At 43.4% G+C, this 22,711-nt stretch overlaps 1 protein-coding gene across 6 annotated transcripts in view; it reads left to right on the top strand.

The window, feature by feature from the left end:
- Positions 1-19,570, top strand: part of PRKCQ (protein kinase C theta) — a 158,103-nt gene extending 138,533 nt beyond the window's left edge. For all 6 annotated transcript variants that reach the window (XM_060159885.1, XM_060159845.1, XM_060159874.1 and 3 more), the window contains 3 exons: positions 2,108-2,296; positions 15,951-16,079; positions 18,280-19,570. In XM_060159885.1, coding sequence (XP_060015868.1) covers positions 2,108-2,296; positions 15,951-16,079; positions 18,280-18,435 — 474 coding nt within the window. In that variant the 3' untranslated portion in view covers positions 18,436-19,570. The remainder of the gene's footprint in view (positions 1-2,107; positions 2,297-15,950; positions 16,080-18,279) is intronic.
- Positions 19,571-22,711: the final 3,141 nt, after the last annotated feature.

Here is a 22,711-nt window from a genome sequence, read left to right as displayed (position 1 = left end):
CTTTTGTCTCTAGCCTCTCCCTTTTCCATCAAAATCCCACCCATTTTCCAAAGCTCCACTCACATCATCTCCGTTGTGAAGCTCTTCCTTTATCTCACTCACTGACCCATTGCCCTCTCCCCGGGGACCTCAATGATATGGGCGGAGGGCCCGAAACACAAAAAACAAGTGCATTCAGGGCAGCATCAGGAATGATGCATGAAAAAGCGGACTGTGCTCCCTCAAACCAGGGAATAGCCTCACCAGCCCACGTCTCCTGAGACCTTCCCCAGAGCTCTGTGGTTCCCTATGTCACGGTTATAGGACCGAGGGTATAACATAATTGGAGGTCCACACTCATTTTGACAAAGAATAGAAAATAGTTAAATAGGGAGACACCCTACTTTCCAACATCTACTAGCCACTTAGTAAGTCCAGGTGGAATTTCAGTACCTAGAAGCAGCTCCCTGGAGAAAGCAGGAGTCACTCGGAAACCAGAGCCATAGAGGCATTGGTGGTCACTTGGTTTCTAAGGACGCTTTCCCCGCTGTGCACGTCACGTGGTGAGCCATGTACAGACCTCAAATCACTGGCTCCAAGCGGTGGATGGAACTGTAGCTTTCTCTTACTCTAAGAGAGAAAGAGGGACTCTGACGTGAAGTGGTAACATCATCATCATCTGAATTATTTGAGTAAAGATGGGGAGAGGACAGGACAAAAGACAGCATGGCCATAAGAAGGCACCAGGGGCTGAGATAGAAAAAGAGCCACTCCAGCCATTGTTTCTACACCAATTTCTTTTAGAATACAGACTAATTTGAGCATGAATTAGATCGAAGTTTAAATCCTGAAAACATTATAATAGAAAAGGAACATTATGTTGTAAAATCCCAAAAGACCACGGTCCAGATCATAGCTTCCAACTCACTAACCAGGCAACCTTAAAGAAGACACATAACCTCCCGAGGTCCAGTCACCGTCCTTTGTTAAATAGGGATAACAGCACCTACCCCAGAGGTGCTTACAAATAAACACAAAGTATGGGAAACACCCAGTACACGTCAGCAGGCATTTGCAGACATTCTGTTCATACAGTGTATAACTGAGTGTGAATCGGCATTTTGCTTCTTTCTCCTAACTTAAGACCGAAATTCTTTACTAACATCCCCTAGCCTTGGAAGACTTAATTTCCACCTCAGCTGTCTCCTGTCCTTCCAAATTTCTTTCCATTAATCCACCAAACGAAATTGCTTACCAAGATGCGATGCTCAGAGCAGCTTCTGGTTGCCTTGGGCTCCCTCTTGTGGCACATCCTGGGAATTGCGTGTGAACCGGGCCCCACTTAAGGCAAATGTACCTGAACTAAGATCGCGCAGTGTGTGCGTCTTTATTTTCTTTATCATTCTCCCGGGGTCTACTTTTACACTATTCCTTAAGGCTAAGTTTATTTTTTTTACTTTAGAATTAACCTCAGTATTCAAATATTGAGTTAAGGCCAGTAGATAGCATTTTTATACTGGAAGTCAGCAGCAGACTGCAAAATTCTGTTTGCAACTTGATCTTTATTTTCACAAATATCTATCAGCTTGTTATCCTAGTCTCTCTTGGCATAGTCACAAAATTTGACTCTTCGTAACCGTGACTAGTTAGGTTTAAGGGGTGGACTTGGTCAGACGACCCCTTTGGCTGCCTGATTAGCTACAGAACTTTATGCAAAGACTCAAGACCACAGAAGTCCATAAAACACATGGGTTTGATTTAGATATTCACCTCAGAGGCACTGACGGGCTTAGATACACATCAGCTCTCTTAGGTCTGAAGCTACCACCCATGGGCTCCCATCACAGATAGGAAAATGAAGAGCTGATGGTACAATTTAGTTGTTTTGCTTAAGGCCAGAGCGGGGAAGAAAGATGTTGAAATGCAAAAATGTTGCGTAGTTTGGTACTGCCCACTTATTTCTATCCAGTCATTAACTTCACAAAAGCTACAGTTTTCAGTGTAATCTTTGCTAAAACCATGCACTGTTCTTCATCAGTTATGTCCTGAGTGGCCTTGAAAAGTCCATGCAGGGTTTTCAAGTCAACCTCGTTTTGATTAATTATGTCTCTGCCTTTTGGTCCCACAGATCCTGCTGGGTCAGAAGTACAACCATTCTGTGGACTGGTGGTCCTTTGGCGTCCTTCTCTATGAGATGCTAATAGGTCAGTCACCTTTCCATGGGCAAGATGAAGAGGAACTCTTCCACTCCATCCGCATGGACAGCCCCTTTTACCCACGATGGCTCGAGAAGGAGGCTAAGGACCTTTTAGTGCAGGTAAGACGTGAAGTCAAGGAGACCTTCATATGATTAGTATTAGGTTTTCTGGTCAGTGTTCCCATTCATTTCTAAATTCTGATTTATACATTGTAAACAGTAATTGTGTCAAACAAGATTTAAAGAGGATGCTCACCATCTGTTTTAACTGAGGCACCAATAGGATGAACATTAGAAATCAAAACGAGCATAAGATAGACCCTCACATGCATAATTTACAAAAGAAATGCCCAGAAACCAGTTCCATGACTCTTGAATGGCCTTGCTTTGAGATGTAATTGGTCTGTTGAACAAACAACTTTGGGCTTAAAATTTGTTTCCCATAGTCCCTATTCAACCTATTCAGTCCACCTGAAACTGTAAAATTCCTAGAAGAAAACATAGACCGTAACTTCATCTGCATCCGTCTTAGCAGTGTCTTCGGGGATCTGCCTCCACAAGCAAGGGAAACAAAAGCAAAGATAAACATACGGGACTACATCAAACAAAAGCTTCTGCACAGCAAGCGAAATCATCAGAATGAAAACTCTGTATGGGACGAGATACTTGCAAATCATATATCTGTTAAGGGATTAATATCCAAAATATATAAAGAGCTCATACAACTCAACAATAAAAACAACCCAATTTTAAAATGGACAAAAGAGGATCTGAATAAACAATTCTCAGAGACATACAGATGGCTAATAGGCACATGAAAATGTGCTCAACGTCACTCATCAGGGAAATGCAAATCAAACCCACAATGAGCTATCACCTCACACCTGTGAGAAGGGCTCTTATCAAGAAGAGATAATAAGTGCTGACGAGAAGGTGGAGAAGAGGGAACCCTCCTGCACTGTTGGTGGGAATGTAAATCAGTAGAGCCACTATGGAAAACAGTATGGAGATTGCTCAGAAAGTTAAGAATAGAACTGCCACACACTCATATGGTATTCCACTTCTGGGTATTTATTCGAAGAACATGAAAACACTAGTTGGAAAAGATCTATGGACCCCTATGTTCATTGCAGCATTATTTACAATAGCCAAGATATGGAAACCACCTAAGTGTTTATCAATGGATGGATAGACGAAAATGTGGTATATATACACAATGGAATATTACTCAGCCATAAAAATGAAATCTTGCCATTTACAACACCATGGATGGCCTAGAGGGTGTTAAAGTTCATGAAATAAGTCAGACAGAGACAAATACCATGTGATTTCACTCATGTGGAATCTAAAAAAAAAAAAAAAAAAACAGGGAACAAACCCAGTAAAATAAAAACAAGCTCATAGATCCAGAGAACAGATTAGTGGTTCCCAGACGACTAGGGGTTGGGGAAGATTGGGCAAAGAATGGGTGAAGGGGGTCAACGCTGTGGTGGTGGATGGTAACCAGACTTCAGTGGTGATTACGCTGTAGTGATTATAGTACTGCACACCTGAAACTTATCATTAAAAATCTTCCTCTGCCCCTGGATGAAAACTTGGATAGGATGCGTAACTTTCTGCTCACTCTTGGGGAAAAGACAAACTTCTTGTCACTCCTAAGTCATGAAACACTGTCTCAGCTGAGAAATTGAAGCTGTTCAGTCCAAGATATAAGTCGTCATATCAGTCTTAACTCAAAAGACTCCCACTCCCTTTCCTCTGGCCAAGTTCATGGCTGGCAGCCACTCGCCTTGGAGAAGGGAGTACGGTCATAGTGTGTCTACCGCATGTATGTTCTCTTCCTCTCCAGCTCTTGGGTTTCTGTTTCAGACCAAACACACAGAGAGGCTGGAGGGATTATAAGGAGAAAGGACTGCTCTTATATGGCTGAGGGGCTCCCTGCTCTTTGAACCTGGTGGGTTTTAAAGCCAAGGCTTTGGGACCTCCCTGGTGGTCCAGTGGTTATGACTCAGCACTTTTCACTGTCGTGGCCCAGGTTCAATCCCCGGTCAGGGAACTGAGATCCTGAAAGCTGCTCAGCATGGCCAAAAAAATAATAATAAAATAAAGCCAAGGCTTTGTATGGGATTCTAGCAGGTGTTCTGGAAATACCTATAACTGGGAACATTTTTAGCTGAAGCTTTTGACGTAGAGGCTGCTCAATCCATTCCACAGCCCAGCTTCTGTACCAAACTCTAAGCCACCAGCACTCCACCCCGAGACTCATTGCCTGCTGAGTGGGCAATCTCACAGGCAGTCCTTCAGATGGACGCAGACCAGCTCTCCTGCCGTGTTCCCTACCTGCGTCCATGGGAAACACTGATGTATTTTTCATCCTGAATCCTTGACTGTTACCATCTTAGCAGGAATCTCCAGAATTTACCAGCAAAGCCGGAGTCACACACCGCCCATGATAACCCAGGATCGATTAAGAACTGGTACCCAGAGCTACAGATGTAAACCAGACTCCAAGAATCACTAGCCATAAACCAGGAGCTCCCGGGGCGAACTAACACAGAGGAAGCACCTGAAAGCCATCATTAACGATTTCAGAGGAAGCACCTGAAAGCCATCATTAACGATTTACACTTTAAGTCCCAGTTTACCTTTTTTGAAGATGCAAAATGCCATCTACAGTGTGATTGTAACAAGTTGTAAAAAAAAACCCCAAAAAACTCATGCTAATTACATATCATAGTAAGCACCTACATTTATTGAGCTGTCCCAGCAACTATGTGGATCAAAAAGACCTACAAATGTTACCAAGGCCCAGAAAATCTAAAGTGGACCGAGAATGCAGGCGTTTTGAACAAAACAGCGTTTTGATTTGTGGCAACTCATATCAGCTGGCTAAAAAAAGTCATTTAGGGAAATAATTTTTAGCCCTGCTCTTCTCACAGTGAAAAGGGGGCTAGGATAAGATCTTTCAACATCAGACGCTATCAATGAATTTTAAATCCAAACTTATAAGATTACCCAGCCCATCTTTTTTCTCATGAAGAACTCAAAATTCAATTTAAAGGGCATAATACACTTCTACCTCTCTCATACAGCTATCAGCTTGTCTAGGGTTATCTGAAATGTTGCAGCAACTGTGGACTTCTCCCTAAAGAATCAAGATCTTGAATCTGAAGTGCTGACAAAGCCCCAGGAGGAGCCCCAGCCCAAGGCTGATGGTATTTAAAAATCTGAGCCAGTACCCCTCAGCTTTCACTTTCCAATTGATCCGAACAAGCAATAAACTTAGAAAACTCCACAAACAGCCAATTAAATTCACTTTTAGTGACTGGACAAAACATCTATAAAATGAAAGCTAATTTAATAATTAACCAGTTTTAAAAAAGAGAGGACAAGAGTAAAACTAAGTTAGCAGGATGGGAACTTAAAACAATTTTGCTTTCCATAAGGGCAACTTCAGGCATTGTTACAGTTGCTATGTTTCTTTTAACTGGCTCTTGGAAGGATTTAATTGAGGTATGTTAGTTGGCTCTAGCTGCCATAACAAAATATCATAGACTGGGCGGCTTGGACAACAGAAATTTGTTTACTCACAGTTCTGGAGGCTGGAAGTCCAAGATCCAGGCCCAGCAGGGTGGGTTTCTGGTGAGAGTCCTCCTGGCTTGCATACGGCTGCTTTCTGGTGTGAAAGCTCTGGCATCTGCTCAATCCGTGGCATAAAGGCTGCACTCAGAAGGCCTGGGCCATCAAAACTCACTGGTAAAAGGAAACGAGGAGAAAGCTTGAGGAGCCTGGAGGCCCTGCAGCCGCCATTTCAACCGACCTTTACCGTAATGCTGAACAGCTGTGCCTCCCAAACCCGGCTCCTCCCAGCTCAGCAAAGGGAGAACACCTGGCAAGGATGTGGTGGAGGCTTAACTGGGTCCAGGTGAAGGTAATGGAAATAAGTTCAGGGAAAGACGCTGGGAGTGGTGGTTTCCAAAGGAGAGGGAGACTGGGGAGGAGGAAAGGATTTCTTCCAGTTGGAGGAGAAAAGTTGCACAGTTGTGTGTGTGGAATGTTATGCAGCAATTAAAAGGATGGAACTATTGACTCATACAGCAACTTGGATCACAAGAGCATTAAGCAGAGTGAAAACAAACAAAAAAAAGCCAATCTCAAAAGGTCACATACCGTATGAGTCCACATATGTACTAACACTCTTGAAAGGACAACACTGTGGAATGGAAAGCAGATCAGTGGTTGCCGGGGGTCAGGGGTCAGGGGTCATGGAGGCGGGGGAATGACTGTGACGGGGACCCCAAGGGAGACCTTTGTGGTGATAAGACTCTTCTGTATCCTTTTTGTCCTGGTGGTTACCCAGGCCTACACATGGGATAAAATGACACAGAACAAGACACAGTGTACTGGTTTTGATATTGTGCTATCACCATATATGATGGAAGCATTAGGGGAAACTAGGTAAAAGGTACACAGGGCATCTCTGTACTATTTTTTCAACTTCCTGTGAATCTATCTGTATGGTCTGAATGTTTGTGTCGCCCCCAGAAAATCATATGTTGAAGTCTTCTAACCCCCAATGTGATGGTTATAGGAGGTAAGGCCTTTTGGTGGTAATTAAGTGTAGATGAGGTTAAGAGGGTGGGGCCCCCATGATGGGATTAATGCCCTTATAAAAAGAGGGAGAGGGAGAGACAGAGAGATCTCTCCCTCCAAACACATGCACCAAGAAAAGGTTTTTACTAACCTCTGCCCACCAGAGCAAAAGCCAGCTCTACCCACCACCAGTCCCTCCAATCAGGAAACTTCCACAAACCTCTTAGATAGCCTCATCCACCAGAGGGCAGACAGCAGAAGCAAGAAGAACTACAATCCTGCAGCCTGTGGAACAAAAACCACATTCACAGAAAGATAGACAAGATGAAAAGGCAGAGGGCTATGTACCAGATGAAGGAACAAGATAAAACCCCAGAAAAACAACTAAATGAAATGGAGATAGGCAATCTTCTAGAAAAAGAATTCAGAATAATGATAGTGAAGATGATCCAGGACCTCAGAAAAAGAATGGAGGCAAAGATCAAGAAAATGCAAGAAATGGTTAATAAAGATCTAGAAGAATTACAGAACAAACAAACAGAGATGAACAATACAATAACTGAAAGACACACTAGAAGGAATCAATAGCAGAATAACTGAAGCAGAAGAACGGATATGTGACCTGGAAGATAGAATGGTGGAATTCTCTGCTGCAGAACAGAATAAAGAAAAAAGAATGGAAAGAAATGAAGACAGCCTAAGAGACCTCTGGGACAACATTAAACGCAACAGCATTTGCATTATAGTGGTCCCAGAAGGAGAAGAGAGAGAGACAGGACCTGAGAAAATATTTGAAGAGATTATAGTCGAAAATTTCCCTAACATGGGAAAGGAAATAGCCACCCACGTCCAGGAAGTGCAGAGAATCCCATACAGGATAAACCCAAGGAGAAACACACCAAGACATGTAGTAATCAAATTGGCAAAAATTAAAGACAGAAAAATTATTGAAAGCAGCAAGGGAAAAATGACAAATAACATACAAGGGAACTCCCATAAGGTTAACAGCTGATTTCACAGCAGAAACTCTACAAGCCAGAAGGGAGTGGCATGATATACTTAAAGTGATGAAAGGGAAGAACCTACAACCAAGATTACTCTAGCAGGCAAGGATCTCATTCAGATTCAATGGAGAAATCAAAAGCTTTACAGACAAGCAAAAGCTAAGAGAATCCAGCACCACCAAACCAGCTCTACAACAAGTGCTAAAGGAACTTCTCTAAGTGGGAAACACAAGAGAAGAAAAGGACCTACAAAAACAAACCTGTAGTAACTAAGAAAATGATAATAGGAACATACATATCGATAATTACCTTAAACGTGCATGGATTAAATGCTCCAACCAAAAGACACAGGCTCACTGAATGGATACAAAAACAAGACCCATATATATGCTGTCTACAAGAGACCCACTTCAGACCTAGGGACACATACAGACTGAAAGTGAGGGGATGGAAAAAGATATTCCATGCAAATGGAAATCAAAAGAAAGCTGGAGTAGCAATACTCATATCAGATAAACTAGACTTTAAAATAAAGAATGTTACAAGGCACAAGGAAGGACACTACATAATTATCAAGGGATCAATCCAAGAGGAAGATATAACAATTATAAATATATATGCACCCAACATAGGAACACCTCAATACATAAGGCAACTGCTAACAGCTCTAAAAGAGGAAATCGACAGTAACACAATAATAGTGGGGGACTTTAACACCCCACTTACACCAATGGAGAGATCATCCAAACAGAAAATAAATAAGGAGACACAAGCTTTAAATGACACAGTCACAGATAGATTTAATTGATATTTATAGGACATTCCATCCAAAAACAGCAGATTACACTTTCTTCTCAAGTGCACACAGAACATTTTCCAGGATAGATCACATCTTGGGTCACAAATCAAGCCTCAGTAAATTTAAGAAAATTGAAATCATATCAACCATCTTTTCTGACCACAACACTATGAGATTAGAAATCAATTACAGGGAAAAGACCTGGAAAAAACACAAACACAAGGAGGCTAAACAATACGTTACTAAATAACCAAGAGATCACTGAAGATATCAAAGTGGAAATAAAAAAATACCTAGAGACAAATGACAATGAAAACACGATGATCCAAAACCTATGGGATGCAGCAAAAGCAGTTATAAGAGGGAAGTTTATAGCTATACAAGCCTACCGCAAGAAACAAGAAAAATCTCAAATGAACAGTCTAACGTTACACCCAAAGGAGCTAGAGAAAGAAGAACAAACAAAACCCGAAGTTAGCAGAAGGAAAGAAATCATAAAGATCAGAGCAGAAATACATGAAACAGAAACAAAGAAAACAATAGCAAACATCAATAAAACTAAAAGCTGGTTCTTTGAGACAATAAACAAAATTGATAAACCATTAGCCAGACTCATCAAGAAAAAGAGGGAGAGGACTCAAATCAATAAAACTAGAAATGAAAAAGGAGAATTTACAACGGACACTGTAGAAATACAAAGCATCCGAAGAGACTACTTCAGGCAACTCTATGCCAATAAAATGGACAACCTGAAAGAAATGGACAAATTCTTGAAAAGGTATAAACTTCCAAGACTGAACCAGGAAGAAATAGAAAATAGGAACAGACCAATCACAAGTAATGAAATTGAAACTGTGATTAAAAATCTTCCAACAGGGCTTCCCTGGTGGCGCAGTGGTTGAGAGTCCGCCTGCCAATGCAGGGGACGTGGGTTCATGCCCTGGACTGGGAGGATCCCACATGCCGTGGAGTGGCTGGGTCCGTGAGCCATGGCCACTGAGCCTGTGCGTCCGATGCCTGGGCTCCGCAACAGGAGAGGCCACAACAGTGAGAGGCCCGTGTACGGCAAAAAAACAAAACAAAACAAAAATTCTTCCACCAAACAAAAGTCCAGGACCAGATGGCTTCACAGGTGAATTTTATCAAACATTTACAGAAGAGCTAACACCCATCCTTCTCAAACTCTTCCAAAAAATTGCAGAGGAACACTCCCAAACTCATTCTATGAGGCCACCATCACCCTGATACCAAAACCAGACAAAGATACTACAACAAAAGAAAATTACAGACCAGTATCACTGATGAATATAGATGCAAAAATCCTCAACAAAATACTAGCAAACAGAATCCAACAACACATTAAAAGGATCATACACCATGATCAAGTGGGATTTATCCCAGAGATGCAAGGATTCTTCAATATATGCAAATCCACCAATGTGATACACCCTATTAAAAAATTGAAGAATAAAAACCATATGATCATCTCAATAGATGCAGAAAAAGCTTTTGACAAAATTCAACACCCATGTATGATAAAAACTCTCCAGAAAGTGGGCATAGAGGGAACCTACCTCAACATAATAAAGGCCATATATGACAAACGCACAGCAAACATCATTCTCAGTGGTGAAAAACAAAGCATTTCCTCTAAGATCAGGAACAAGACAAGGATGTCCACTCATCCCACTATTATTCAGCATAGTTTTGGGAGTCCTAGCCACGGCAATCAGAGAAGAAAAAGAAATAAAAGGCATACAGATTGGGAAAGAAGAAGTAAAACTGTCACTGTTTGCAGATGACATGATACTATACATAGAGAATCCTAAAGATGCTACCAGAAAACTACTAGAGCTAATCAATGAATTTGGTAAAGTAGCAGGATACAAAATTAATGCACAGAAATCTCTGGCATTCCTATACACTAATGATGAAAAATCAGAAAGAGAAATTAAGGAAACACTCCCATTTACCATTGCAACAAAAAGAATAAAATACCTAGGAATAAACTTACCTAGGGAGACAAAAGACCTGTATGCACAAACTATAAGACACTGATGAAAGAAATTAAAGATGATACCAACATATGGAGAGATATACCATGTTCTTGGATTGGAAGAATCAATATTGTGAAAATGACTCTACTACCCAAAGCAATCTACAGATTCAATATCATCCCTATCAAATTACCAATGGCATTTTTTACAGAACTAGAACACAAAATCTTAAAATTTGTATGGAGATACAAAAGACCCCGAAGAGCCAAAGTAGTCTTGAGGGAAAAAAAACGGAGCTGGAGGAATTAGACTCCCTGACTTCAGACTATACTACAAAGCTTCAGTAATCAAGACAGTATGGTACTGGCACAAAAACAGAAACATAGATCAATGGAACAGGATAGGAAGCCCAGAGATAAACCCACGCACATATGGTCAACTAACCTATGACAAAGAAGGCAAGGATATACAATGGAGAAAAGACAGCCTCTTCAATAAGTGGTCCTGGGAAAACTGGACAGCTACATGTAAAAGAAAGAAATTAGAACACTCCCTAACACCATACACAAAAATAAACTCAAAATGGATTAGAGACCTAAGTGTAAGACCGGGCACTATAAAGCTCTTAGAGGAAAACATAGGAAGAACACTCTTTGACATAAATCACAGCAAGATATTTTTTGATCCACCTCCTAGAGTAATGGAAATAAGAACAAAAATAAACAAGTGGGACCTAATGAAACTTAAAAGCTTTTGCACAGCAAAGGAAACTACAAACAAGACGAAAAGACAGCCCTCAGAATGGGAGAAAATATTTGCAAATGAATCATCGGACAAAGGATTAATCTCCAAAATATATAAACAGCTCATGCAGCTCAATATTGAAGAAACAAACAACCCAATCCAAAAATGGGCAGAAGACCTAAATAGACATTTCTCCATAGAAGACATACAGATGGCCACGAAGCACATGAAAAGCTGCTCAACATCACTAATTATTAGAGAAATGCAAATCAAAACTACAATGAGGTATCATCTCACACCAGTTAGAATGGGTATCAGAAAATCTACATACAACAAATGCTGGAGAGGGTGTGGAGAAAAGGGAATCCTCTTGCACTGTTGGTGGGAATGTAAATTGATACAGCCACTATGGAGAGCAGTATGGAGGTTCCTTAAAGAACTAAAAATAGAACTACCATACGACCCAGCAATACCACTACTGGGCATATACCCTGAGAAAACCATGATTCAAAAAGACACATTCACCCCAATGTTCACTGCAGCACTATTTACAATAGCCAGTACATGGAAGCAACCTAAATGCCCATCGACAGATGAATGGATAAAGAAGATGTGGTACATATATACAATGGAATATTACTCAGCCATCAAAAGGAACGAAATTGGGTCATTTGTAGAGACGTGGATGGATCTAGAGACTGTCATACAGAGTGCAGTAAGTCAGAAAGAGAAAAACAAATATCATATTTTAACACATATATGTGGAACCTAGAAAATGGTACAGATGAACTGGTTTGCAGAGCAGAAATAGAGACACAGATGTAGAGAACAAACGCATGGACACCAAGGGGGGAAAGCCGCAGTGGGGAGGTGTGATGAATTGGGAGATTGGGATTGACATGTATACACTGAAGTGTATAAAATGTATGACTAGGGCTTCCCTGGTGGCGCAGTGGTTGAGAGTCCGCCTGCCGATGCAGGGGACACGGGTTCGTACCCCGGTCTGGGAAGATCCCACATGCCACGGAGCGGCTGGGCCCGTGAGCCATGGCCGTTGAGCCTGCGTGTCCGGAGCCTGTGCTCCGCAACGGGAGAGGCCACAACAGTGAGAGGCCCGCGTACTGCAAAAAAGAAAAAAAAACAGAATTACAGCTGGGACACTGCTGTCCAGTCGACTATTGTCAAAGACACGCCCCTTTCTTCCTCATTTATTCATCCAGGATGTCCTGTCCATTTGTTTGGAAAATGATGGAAAACGAATGATCGCAAACAGAAATACCTCTCCCTTTTGTAGAAAGAGCCATCCGAAGAGGGACTGAAGAGGGAGGGAGATTCCAGTGGCAGGCGCTGAGCCGGGCGAAGCGGGGGTCCATCCCCAGCAGCCCAGCACTGCTTTCTTGCCCAGATAGCCGAATAAATGTAAACAAACTCCAGCTGCATCCTGACCACTTATGTCAGAGATGTGCTTTCTCCTGTAAGTGTAAACCCCACTTCTGACAGCTTTTATGGACAACAATCAAGTCTTTCTTTCATGAACATTTATTCCTTCGGTGCAGCCTCCCGGTGGCAGAGACGATGACCTCCCATAAGGTCAACAGGCATCTTCAGGACCAGGGTGTGGGGGGTGATTGGCTGCAGGGCAGAGAAGATAATTCACTCGTCTGTGCAAAACGGGAAAGGATTTTGAGTCTCGAGGCTGGAGATCATACTATCTACTCATTATACATTTTATCTTAAAAAAATTTTTTTTTAATTTCACAGGTACATATACCAGGCCCAGGAGGCTCTCTGTCACGATCCTCTTGGAACAAATGCCGCATGTTACTGGGGAAACTAACAGGAAACCTAGCATGTGCACACTTCTAACCTGATTCCCTGAAGCATTTAATTATAACAACACGAGGCTGGGTTTCGGCTTGTTCATGGGGCACTCGCACCTTCTCTCTAACCTTGCTTCATCAAAATATCTTTAAGAAGTGGAAGTCGAACATTTATCAGGATCATTTCAAGGCAAGGGATGGGGGGCAAGTCACTTATTCCCTCTTCTCCTGAAAGCATCAATCTGCTTTTCCCTCTCTTGACTCTTGCTGGTGTCTGAGTCTATAGGAAAGTGTGCTGTACTGTGAACTTTTCTCTAGGCTGTTCTATATGCTGAAACCAAGAGACTAACAGAAGACAGAGACTTTAAGACACATAATCTGGAAAAAAAGTGGAAAGACAGCTTACTCATGCATTCAACAAACATTTATTGAGTGTCTGCTTTGTACATGGCACTGGGCTGGATTCTGTAAGAAACAGAAACATAAATGATATCTGCCTTCCAGAGCTTACACTACAGCAGGAAAGACAGTCTTTAAATACACACACACACACACACACACACACACACACAAACACACACACACACACACACACACACACACATTGTGCTAATTTCCTTTAGTGGAAGGGAGGTGTCCTATATATAAACAGAAACATAAATGATATCTGCCTTCCAGAGCTTACACTACAGCAGGAAAGACAGTCTTTAAATACACACACACACACACACACACACACACACACACACACACATTGTGCTAATTTCCTTTAGTGGAAGGGAGGTGTTCTATGGACCACAGAGGAGAGACCATCCAAAACCAGAAGTAGGAAGGGGTTGCTCATCATTTAGGCTCTACTGCTGGCTAGACCCGTGGTCTTAAGCAAGTTACTTAGCCACTCTGAGCCTCGGTTTCTAAAAGCTTTCTGCTTTTACAATCTGCCTTTAAAGTCAAGATGGTCTTGATGAGGCCTCTAGCACAAGACCTGACTCTCAAGGGACATTGGGTGGGATGAGTGATGTAACCAACCATGTGAATATGACTTGAGGAGAGAGAGCTCACCATGGGTGGAGGTAATCAAAGAAAGCTTCACAGAGAAGAGGGGGTATAAGATGAATCCTGACAGGTGAGTCAGGATTTAAAGAAGAAGAGGAAGAAATGGGAGTGGATGTGGGGAGAGGGAAACCCTGGCAAGATGGAAATATCATTGGTGAAGGGCAGAGGTAGGAAAGGCAGATGCGTATGCAATGAGTAGACGTGTCCAGATGGAAGAGAAGGTCACAGTGAAATCAGAGGACGAGTGTCAGCATTGCAGAGAGCCTGGAAGATGGGCCTAGGGGTTCAGGGGATGTTAGGACTCACGGGACATAAGGACCACCTTGTCTGACCCTTCATTTTACAGGTGAGGGAACTGAGACTCAGAAAACTTGCCCCAGGCCAAGAGACTGAATGACAGTCTCGTGTTATATCCACTATGCAGTGATTTTCTAATGGGGTGCTTTGGAACCCTAAGTTTCCACAGAGGGCCTCCATATGAAAAAGGGGAGAGGAAGCTGGGGCCATTCCAACAATTTACCACTTGGATATACTAGGAGGTCGCATGAGGTCTCACTTGGGCTTTTAGAGGAGTCTCCTAATTAAAAAAAAAGAAAGAAAAAAATCTCCACTTTGCTACAGCTTGGTAGTTAATTAGTTAGTTAGTGATTATAGACTAGAGCTTTTGAAGATTCTGATTACACATAAGACTGACTCTTCTTATGAGAGGGATAAGCAAGAGGTTCATGCAATATAGATGCACATGGAGGTCCAGTCCCGCCAGAACTTCATGAAAAATCACTGCACTTGACTTGGATTCTGTTTTCAAGACTCAGAGTCTCCATGATACCCTGTAATAAGCAGTTATTTGATACATAAACATCTAGCTGACGTAAGAGAAGAGGTAACTACTCCAGACCCCCAGGATGCGAGACTATTCTAGGACTCTTCTACTTCCTTAAAGCCCTTGACGTGTTTTATTTAAGTTTGAAGAGTTTCCAGGTTTCTTTCCTGTGCTGGCCAACGTTCATTTTGACCTCATGGGGGAAAGTAATAGGAGAGGGGAGTGCACAAAGAGGAAATACATGTGTGATGGGTCAGAGATGATTAAAGATGATTTGAATAAAGTATTAGTGTCCAGCAGGTTTGCAGGAAGGAAGAGTGATTCCGGATACTCAGATGCCTTACAAAATACAAAGCTGATTGTCAGGGGCTAGTTTATGTCACACCTGAAGTGAGCTTTTCTTTAGAGCAAGACTGTAATCCTAAGAAAGCAGCTTTTAAAGAAATCAAACTTGATCGATGGACAGTAAACCAAACAACAAACACATTGGTCACTTCCTTTCTGCTGTTGGCTTCTACAGACCAGGAATTAGCACACACCTCTGTGTGTGTGTGTGTATTGTTGTTGTTGTTTTAACCCACAAAACAGCCCTGTGAGGAGGATACTTCCCTCACCTTACTGATGAGAGAACTGACTCTGTAACTTGCCAGGTCCCATGAATAACAACACAGGGCAAAGCTGATTTCAATCCAGGTCTAGATAACTCAAAACATTGCACTTCTAGAGCAAAGCCCAGACTCTGGAATATTCAGTAGACTTGTTGCCGCTGGTTTGACTTGAGTTGATAGTTTATGGTCGTTGGTAGAAAAACAAGGTTCGGAAATCAGGTGGCAGAAGCCGGGCCCTTCTCTTAGTGGAGTCAAGTGCGTGCTGTCCTGCCTCCCAGGGGCCTGGTTCATCCCTTGAGAAGTAACTGCTCCCCTTCTGCTCCCTTTCAGCTCTTCGTAAGAGAACCTGAAAAGCGCCTGGGGGTGAGGGGAGACATCCGCCAGCACCCCTTGTTTCGGGAGATCAATTGGGAAGAGCTGGAAAGGAAGGAGATTGACCCTCCGTTCAGGCCTAAGGTGGTAAGGAGCCTCCGGGGCCCTGTGGTCCTGCCAGCACAGTCCTCACATCACACCCAGGCTGCCGGGGCCTCGACTTCCCACCCACCCTCTGCAGTTCTTGGAAGAGAGTCTTCTTTAATCAGGCTGTTGGGCTGGGTGGGAGGGGGTGTTACTCACTGGCAGAATTTAACCTGTGTGATCAAATGTATTTGTGTGAAGAACGGATCACCACGTGTACATGCCTTAGACTGAACATGTATATGTGGGGATGACCCTCAGATGCCATGTGGAGCTTTGCACAGGGTGTGTCCAGGCTTCAGGGTCACAGTCCGCATGACCCAAACCTGAGCATAAACCCTGCATCCTTTGACAGGAGTTTGGGATCCATGTTTTCTGTGATATTTATGAAAGTTTCTCGGACATTTGTCATCTGTTCATATAACTACAGACCCTAATGGTAATTGGTAGGTGTTTCTTCATTTAAGAAGTAAACTGATACTTAGAAAAAGACTGGTCTCTAAATTGCCATGTATATACCCACCAGCAAGAGTCACCAACCTCCCCGAGAAAAGGCAGAACTTCCTGGGTCACCATAAAATGAAGCAAAGATGAGATGAAAAAGGTTCCGGAGATGGACGGCCCAACATGTGAATGTGCTTCACGCCCCTGAACTGTACACTTAAAATGGTTAGAATGGTCATTTTTAGGTTATGTACATTTTACCACAACTTAAAGAGTAAATAATAATTTTTTAAGGAGGACAGCAAAGTGGTGGATTTGCCATCTTTACCCATTCCTGGTGATTCTGGGAATAAGGTAAGCAACGACCTGGGTAGACATGAACCATCTTCGCATGGCGGTGGCACAGGCTCGTGGGTTTCAAAGCAGAGCGTTCACTCCAGAAAGTATCTTCTGTTATTAGTCGTGCCAGAAGCAGCCCTGCGCCCCCAGGGCAGGAAGAGTTACTTGTGCTCAACATTTGTCCTAAGCTCTGGAGATGTTCCAAGGGTCCTACCGGCTGGCCTCTAGCACTCTTATTATGCGTAACAGCACCATTGCTACTACATGGGTTAATAATTTGTTTATGATATGATCAATTTTTGCCTTTTTCCAGCTCATCAGAACAACGTCATTCATGTCTCAGCTTCCATGGTAGACTGCAATGGACTCAAGATTTTCCACATAAAAATCAGACATTTCAGCTATGCTCTCCCTATGGGACAATTCCCAGTTCCTCCTGTAGGAAGGGATTTCCCTGACCCGTGGTCTGAGTGGCTGTTTGTAGGCAGAGACCACAGACCACTGGCCTCAGCAGCTCAGGGGCCCCCTTGAGGGTGGGATGGGCCTGGATCTTAGTCACACCCACGTAAGGGTGACATTTGATTACGGTTGCTTTTAATCTTAGAAAGCTGAAGTATACACCATCCTGAACAGTATTTATAAACAGGTCTCTTTCTCTGTCATGGGCACCAGCGGACCAGGTGACCAGAAGGGAGCTCACCCCAATCTGTGTTGTCTCTGGAAGACAGTCCAAGATGTTTAATAATAAAATTAATGTGGGATTCTTTTCCCATATAGGCCATTACAGAGTATGAGTCGAGTTCTGTGTGCCACACAGTAGGTCCTTATTAGGAATCTAAAACGGAGTGGATGCGTGTATGTGTATGACTGATTCACTTTGCCGTACACCTGAAACTAACGCAACGCTGTAAATCAATTCTACTCCAGTAAAAATTTTAAAAATAAAAATAAAAGAATAAAATTAATGTGAGTAGGGGAACCAATGGTAGTGAAGGATACTGATCACCGGGATATATAATCTGCAAAACTCCTGCGATCCTGCGCCCCCTCTGCTCCCACCCCAACCTACCACTCCCCCCCTCCACTGTCCCCTGTAGACTAGAAAGACAGAGATCAAATTGGGGCTTACCACTTTTTCAAAGGTCCTGCTTCATGTAAAGTTATTTGAATGTACACAGCATGGAATTCCTGTGTACGAATTTAATTACACTACTGATACGCTGATGAGTCAGGATCTTAGAGATGTTCAATAAAGGCCCTATACAGTCATCTATCAGTATTACTTTCGTTGATTGGCAGGTGCCAACGTTTTCTTATGCAGATTAGAGCCTAGATGGCAAAAGCCATGTCGTGAATGAATCATGAATTCAGTGGCTGATTTTCCTCTCTTTTTCTCCCCACCCCTTAAACGCTGGTCAAGAAATCACCGTACGACTGCAGCAATTTCGACAAAGAATTCTTGAATGAAAAGCCCCGGCTGTCATTTGCAGACAGAGCGCTGATCAACAGCATGGACCAGAACATGTTCCGGAACTTTTCCTTCATGAATCCAGGGATGGAGAAGCTGATATCCTGAACTCGCCTCTCCAGACACACGAAGGGATTTGCTTTCTCTCTGTGAACTGGTTCAAGTGACACTTCTCGGGTTCCTTTTCAACTTGGAAAAGAAAAGAAACACTCAACAATAAAGGCCGAGCTCTTTGACCTCCTCAGGGACTTTGCATCTGCAGCCAACAATAAAGGCTGAGCCCTTTGACCTCCTCACCGACTTTGCATCTGTAGCAGAAACCAGCTCTGCTTCACTAATGACGGTGCCCTTTGGATTCTCCCCTGTCATCTCTCACAGCCACTCTTGAAGTTAGGTCCTTCCTTACTGTAGTTATTTACTTGAAGATGGTTCTCCGCACTGTGAAAGATTTGAAAACTTAATTCCACTCTAAGTTATGGCTCTTCACCTGGGCACCAACTGCTGATCAGTGACATACGTGTTGACTCAAGGAGCAGAGTCCAGACTTCTCAAGACTGAAAGTGCACATTGCCTGGCGTAGCACGGGCATCCACTCGGCCGCAGACAAGTAACCACTAACCCATTTTATTCTGTTCACACCTGGGCGAGTGTCAAGGGTAGGGGGTAGGGGAAGCCCTGAATAGGTTCTTATGGGAATTCTTCATAATAAACATGCTTGTAACTTGAGATTTACACATTCATTCATTCTGATTTAGCCATGAAATTCACGGGCAAGAGGAAAGTGGGGAGAGTTCGTGTCATCCACGTGCCAGACCCCTACTCTGGTTATCTTGTCAACGTAGAATTAAGTTTAGGGTCCAATAAAGATAGAGTCATTTTACTCCTGCCAATAAAACCTTTCCATCCATCCATTTTCAGTTGATTTCAGTATCAGTGGCAGTTTCTCATCACCATCCTCACATTAGAACAGGAAAAAAAAAAAGGAAGTGCGTAATTCTTCTAGAGAAAAGGTAACCCATCCCTTTATTATACCATTACTGATGATTTGATGACTCCTAAGTCTCTTGAGAGAGACATCCTTCAAGACAAAGACCCATGCATGCTATCTGCAGTGATCTTATTTAATAAGAATTCTAGCTATCCGTGTTTAAAATATCTGTGCTGTGTGTATATTTTGATAAAATGTTGTGACTTAATGACAAAGAGGTGGATATGTAAAAATGGAATAAAAAAAAGAAAGAAAGATGCCTCTTCATAGTTTAATTCCCTACTTGCCCCTCCCCCTGCTCCAAACTTGGTTCTGTTTTAGTTATCATCAAAATGCAGCTAGAATTAATGTTTTAAATTTTGAGAATCATTAAAAATCCCCAACAGGAGAGAAACTCAGATAACCTTTAAGTTATTAGTATTATATTCCTCCTTTCCTTCCCCACAAGATTTCTTTTTTTTTTTTCCCACTCACTTTCCAACATACTTTATTCCAGATTCCCTACACAGCCTTCAGAGGACCTGCAGGATGAGGTCTTTAGCCTCCTGCTCTCAACTTTGCTTAACTGGCTTCAGTCCTAGTGGTTTCCCCACCACCCTGACACAGTTCTGCCTCAGGGCCTTTGCACTTCCTGCTCCCAGTACTTGGGATGCTCTTCCCCCCACAAGCTTCTTGAAGGAGTGATCTCCAACCCCAGAACTCAGCTCTGCCCTCCAACTTCTCTCCTGACACTGCTTCCCCCAAGGACGCCCTCTTGCCAGTTCATGTGAAATGTTCTAGCTCCTCATCTACCCCTCTGCAGCTTTTTATACAAGGAAAGACCCTCTCTTTGATCTCGGCCCCTCGGATGTTCTGACACAGCCCTTTGCTCTTTCATCCCCTCCACCTTTGATTACCCACCCCCTGCTACCCCCGGCTGGCCCCTTTCCCTCCTTCCCCAAATCACCTCCAAGTCCCCTCTTCCCTCCTTGCTTTCACTTTTCCTTGGTTTTCTCCTCCCACGCCATGCCTTCACGAACGCGCAGTGCAGACAATCTCAATCCTCACCCCCAGTTCTAGCCTCTGCCAGGCTTCACACAGGTTCCACTAACTCATCCTGCTCACTTACGATCTTTATCTCTCTTGTAGTCCCTCATTCTATTAACAGCACCATCATGGACCTGGTCATCCAGGCTCAGAACCACAGAGTCCTTGTTGACTATCCCCTCCCCCTTTCTAACCTCCCTCTCTCTCTTACCAAATTCTTAGGATTCTGCCTCTGCAACTTTTCCAAACTATATACTTATCTCTACTTTCTCTCCTGCTAATCGTGCCTGGATTACTTAATAGCGGATGAACCAGTGTCCCCATCTTAAGTCTCCTTCTCCATTTTAATTCACATACACAACATATAAACTGTAGAGTGGGAATAACTTTTCCTCTACCTCTTAGGTTCAGTACCTGAGGGCCTGTGAATTAAATGAACAAAATACCGATGAGCAAGAGAAGCATGCTTTTATCTACACATGCAACACGCATATACGTGATGAGGCACTCAAAGGAGTGGTTAGAATTTGGGGCTTAAATAGCTAGCTTACCAGAGGAAAGAGAGGAAGAAGAAAAGCCTCCAACGCAAAGAGCAAATAGGGGTTTCAGGAGACAAGGAAGTTTGTGATAACGTTTGTCCGCATAGGTATGAGTGGGCTTCCTGTCTTGTTCTCTTCAGGGCCAAAAACTGCCCCCAGATGGAAATTTATGGAAGTAGGTTTACTCAGCCTCCCTCCTGGGATCAGACCCACCCCAAAGAAGGAATTCACGGTGGTCCTTATTTCTCTTAAGTGTCTGCTTTTAGTTAGATAAAGAAAGCTCCAGGAAGGCCTCTCTCTGCATCTACTGAATCTCCAATATCTCTAGCTTAAAATAATTTTTACTATTTATGAAATATAAAAATATTATCTTCAGAAATCAAGGTTATTATCCCACACCCTCACGTTCAAAACGCTGTGTAATCTTCCCTGGCTGAACCCCATCCAGGGCGCCCCACCTTGTCCCCAGACAACCTCTCTACCATCACCTTTCATCTCTGCCTTTCACTCCCCTGTGCTCCCACTGAGCCGGATTTCTTAGCACTGCCCGTGAACCCCCATCGTTTCCTGCCTCCAGGCCTTCGGGAAGCTAGTTTTTCTGCCTCGAATGCCACATTCCCACAAGTTCATGTCTTCCTGTCTCCCAATATCCACTTCAAGTATCAAGACTGCCATGAAATACTCCCGACTTGAGCTGATGTGTCTCTCACCTTGTTAAGGTCCCATCCTATTGTATTTCTCTGTCCATTTCCCAGGCACTCACCATTTTTTCATCAAGCTCTACAAGCATCTGCTTTGCCCCTCTTTCTGGACTGTACACCCCTGAGGGCAGAATCTCTGTCTGGTTTGTCTCTGTCCTTGCCACACTTCCTTGGTATATTCGGGCTCAAAACGAGTTGTTGGGCAGGTGAGGAAGTAAATGAATGCACTGTGTGGTGTCTGAATGGTGGCCCCTCCAAAGGTATGTCCACCTGGCACCTGCGAATATGACCTTACTTGGTAAATGGGTCTCAGCAGGTGTCATTAAGTTAAAGATCTAGAGGTGAGAGCATCCTAGATTTTATGGCTGGACCCTAAATCCAACATCGAGTGTCCTTACAAGAGACAACAGGGAGAAGAGAAGGCCAGGTGAAGATGGAGACAGAGATTGGAGTGAAGCAGCCCCAAGCCCAGGAACACCTGGGGCCACGAGAAGCTGGGAGAGGCCAGGACGGGTCCTCCCCTAGAGCCTGCAGAGGGGGCGTGGTCCTGCCAACACCTTGACTTTGAACTTCCGGCCTCCAAAAGTGAGAGAAAATACGTTTCTGTTGTTTTCAAGTCACCCAGCTTATGGTAATTTATGACAGCAGCCTTGGGAAATTGATACACACTATTCTATGAAGCCAGCAGTGCGTTAGGAGAAGGCGGCAGTGAGCTTTGTGCCATCCTGCCCACCCGGCCACCACACGTGCAGGCGGGCCATGCCATCCCTGCCAGGCCTTCACCTCCCTCCTCCCACGGCACAACCTCCCACCATCGCCCAGCTTCTTGTCCACATGAATTCCCCATCGCGGTTCTTACTCTTCTCTCCATTTTTGTCCTGTCACCTCATTTCCCTCGCCTGCTTTTTCCCTCACCGGCCTTCAATATCCTCTTTGACTGCAGAGCTCAGCTTTTCCAGACACACAGGAAGAAAGCCTCTCTCCGGCGCTTCGCGAGTTGGCATCCTGCCGGTGGGACATCCACACCGCGGTTTATAAACGTGTCAATGTGGTTAAAGAAAATACCCAGTGACACTTGTGAAAGCGCAGGAAGGATGACTATTCAAGGCGGGCTGCAGCGATGGGTACTG

The sequence above is a fragment of the Lagenorhynchus albirostris genome, chromosome 1 (assembly GCF_949774975.1).
Source record: "Lagenorhynchus albirostris chromosome 1, mLagAlb1.1, whole genome shotgun sequence".
Taxonomy (NCBI): domain Eukaryota; kingdom Metazoa; phylum Chordata; class Mammalia; order Artiodactyla; family Delphinidae; genus Lagenorhynchus; species Lagenorhynchus albirostris.
The sequence above is the reverse complement of the archived record's forward strand: the minus strand, read 5'-3'. Positions and strand labels throughout refer to the sequence as shown.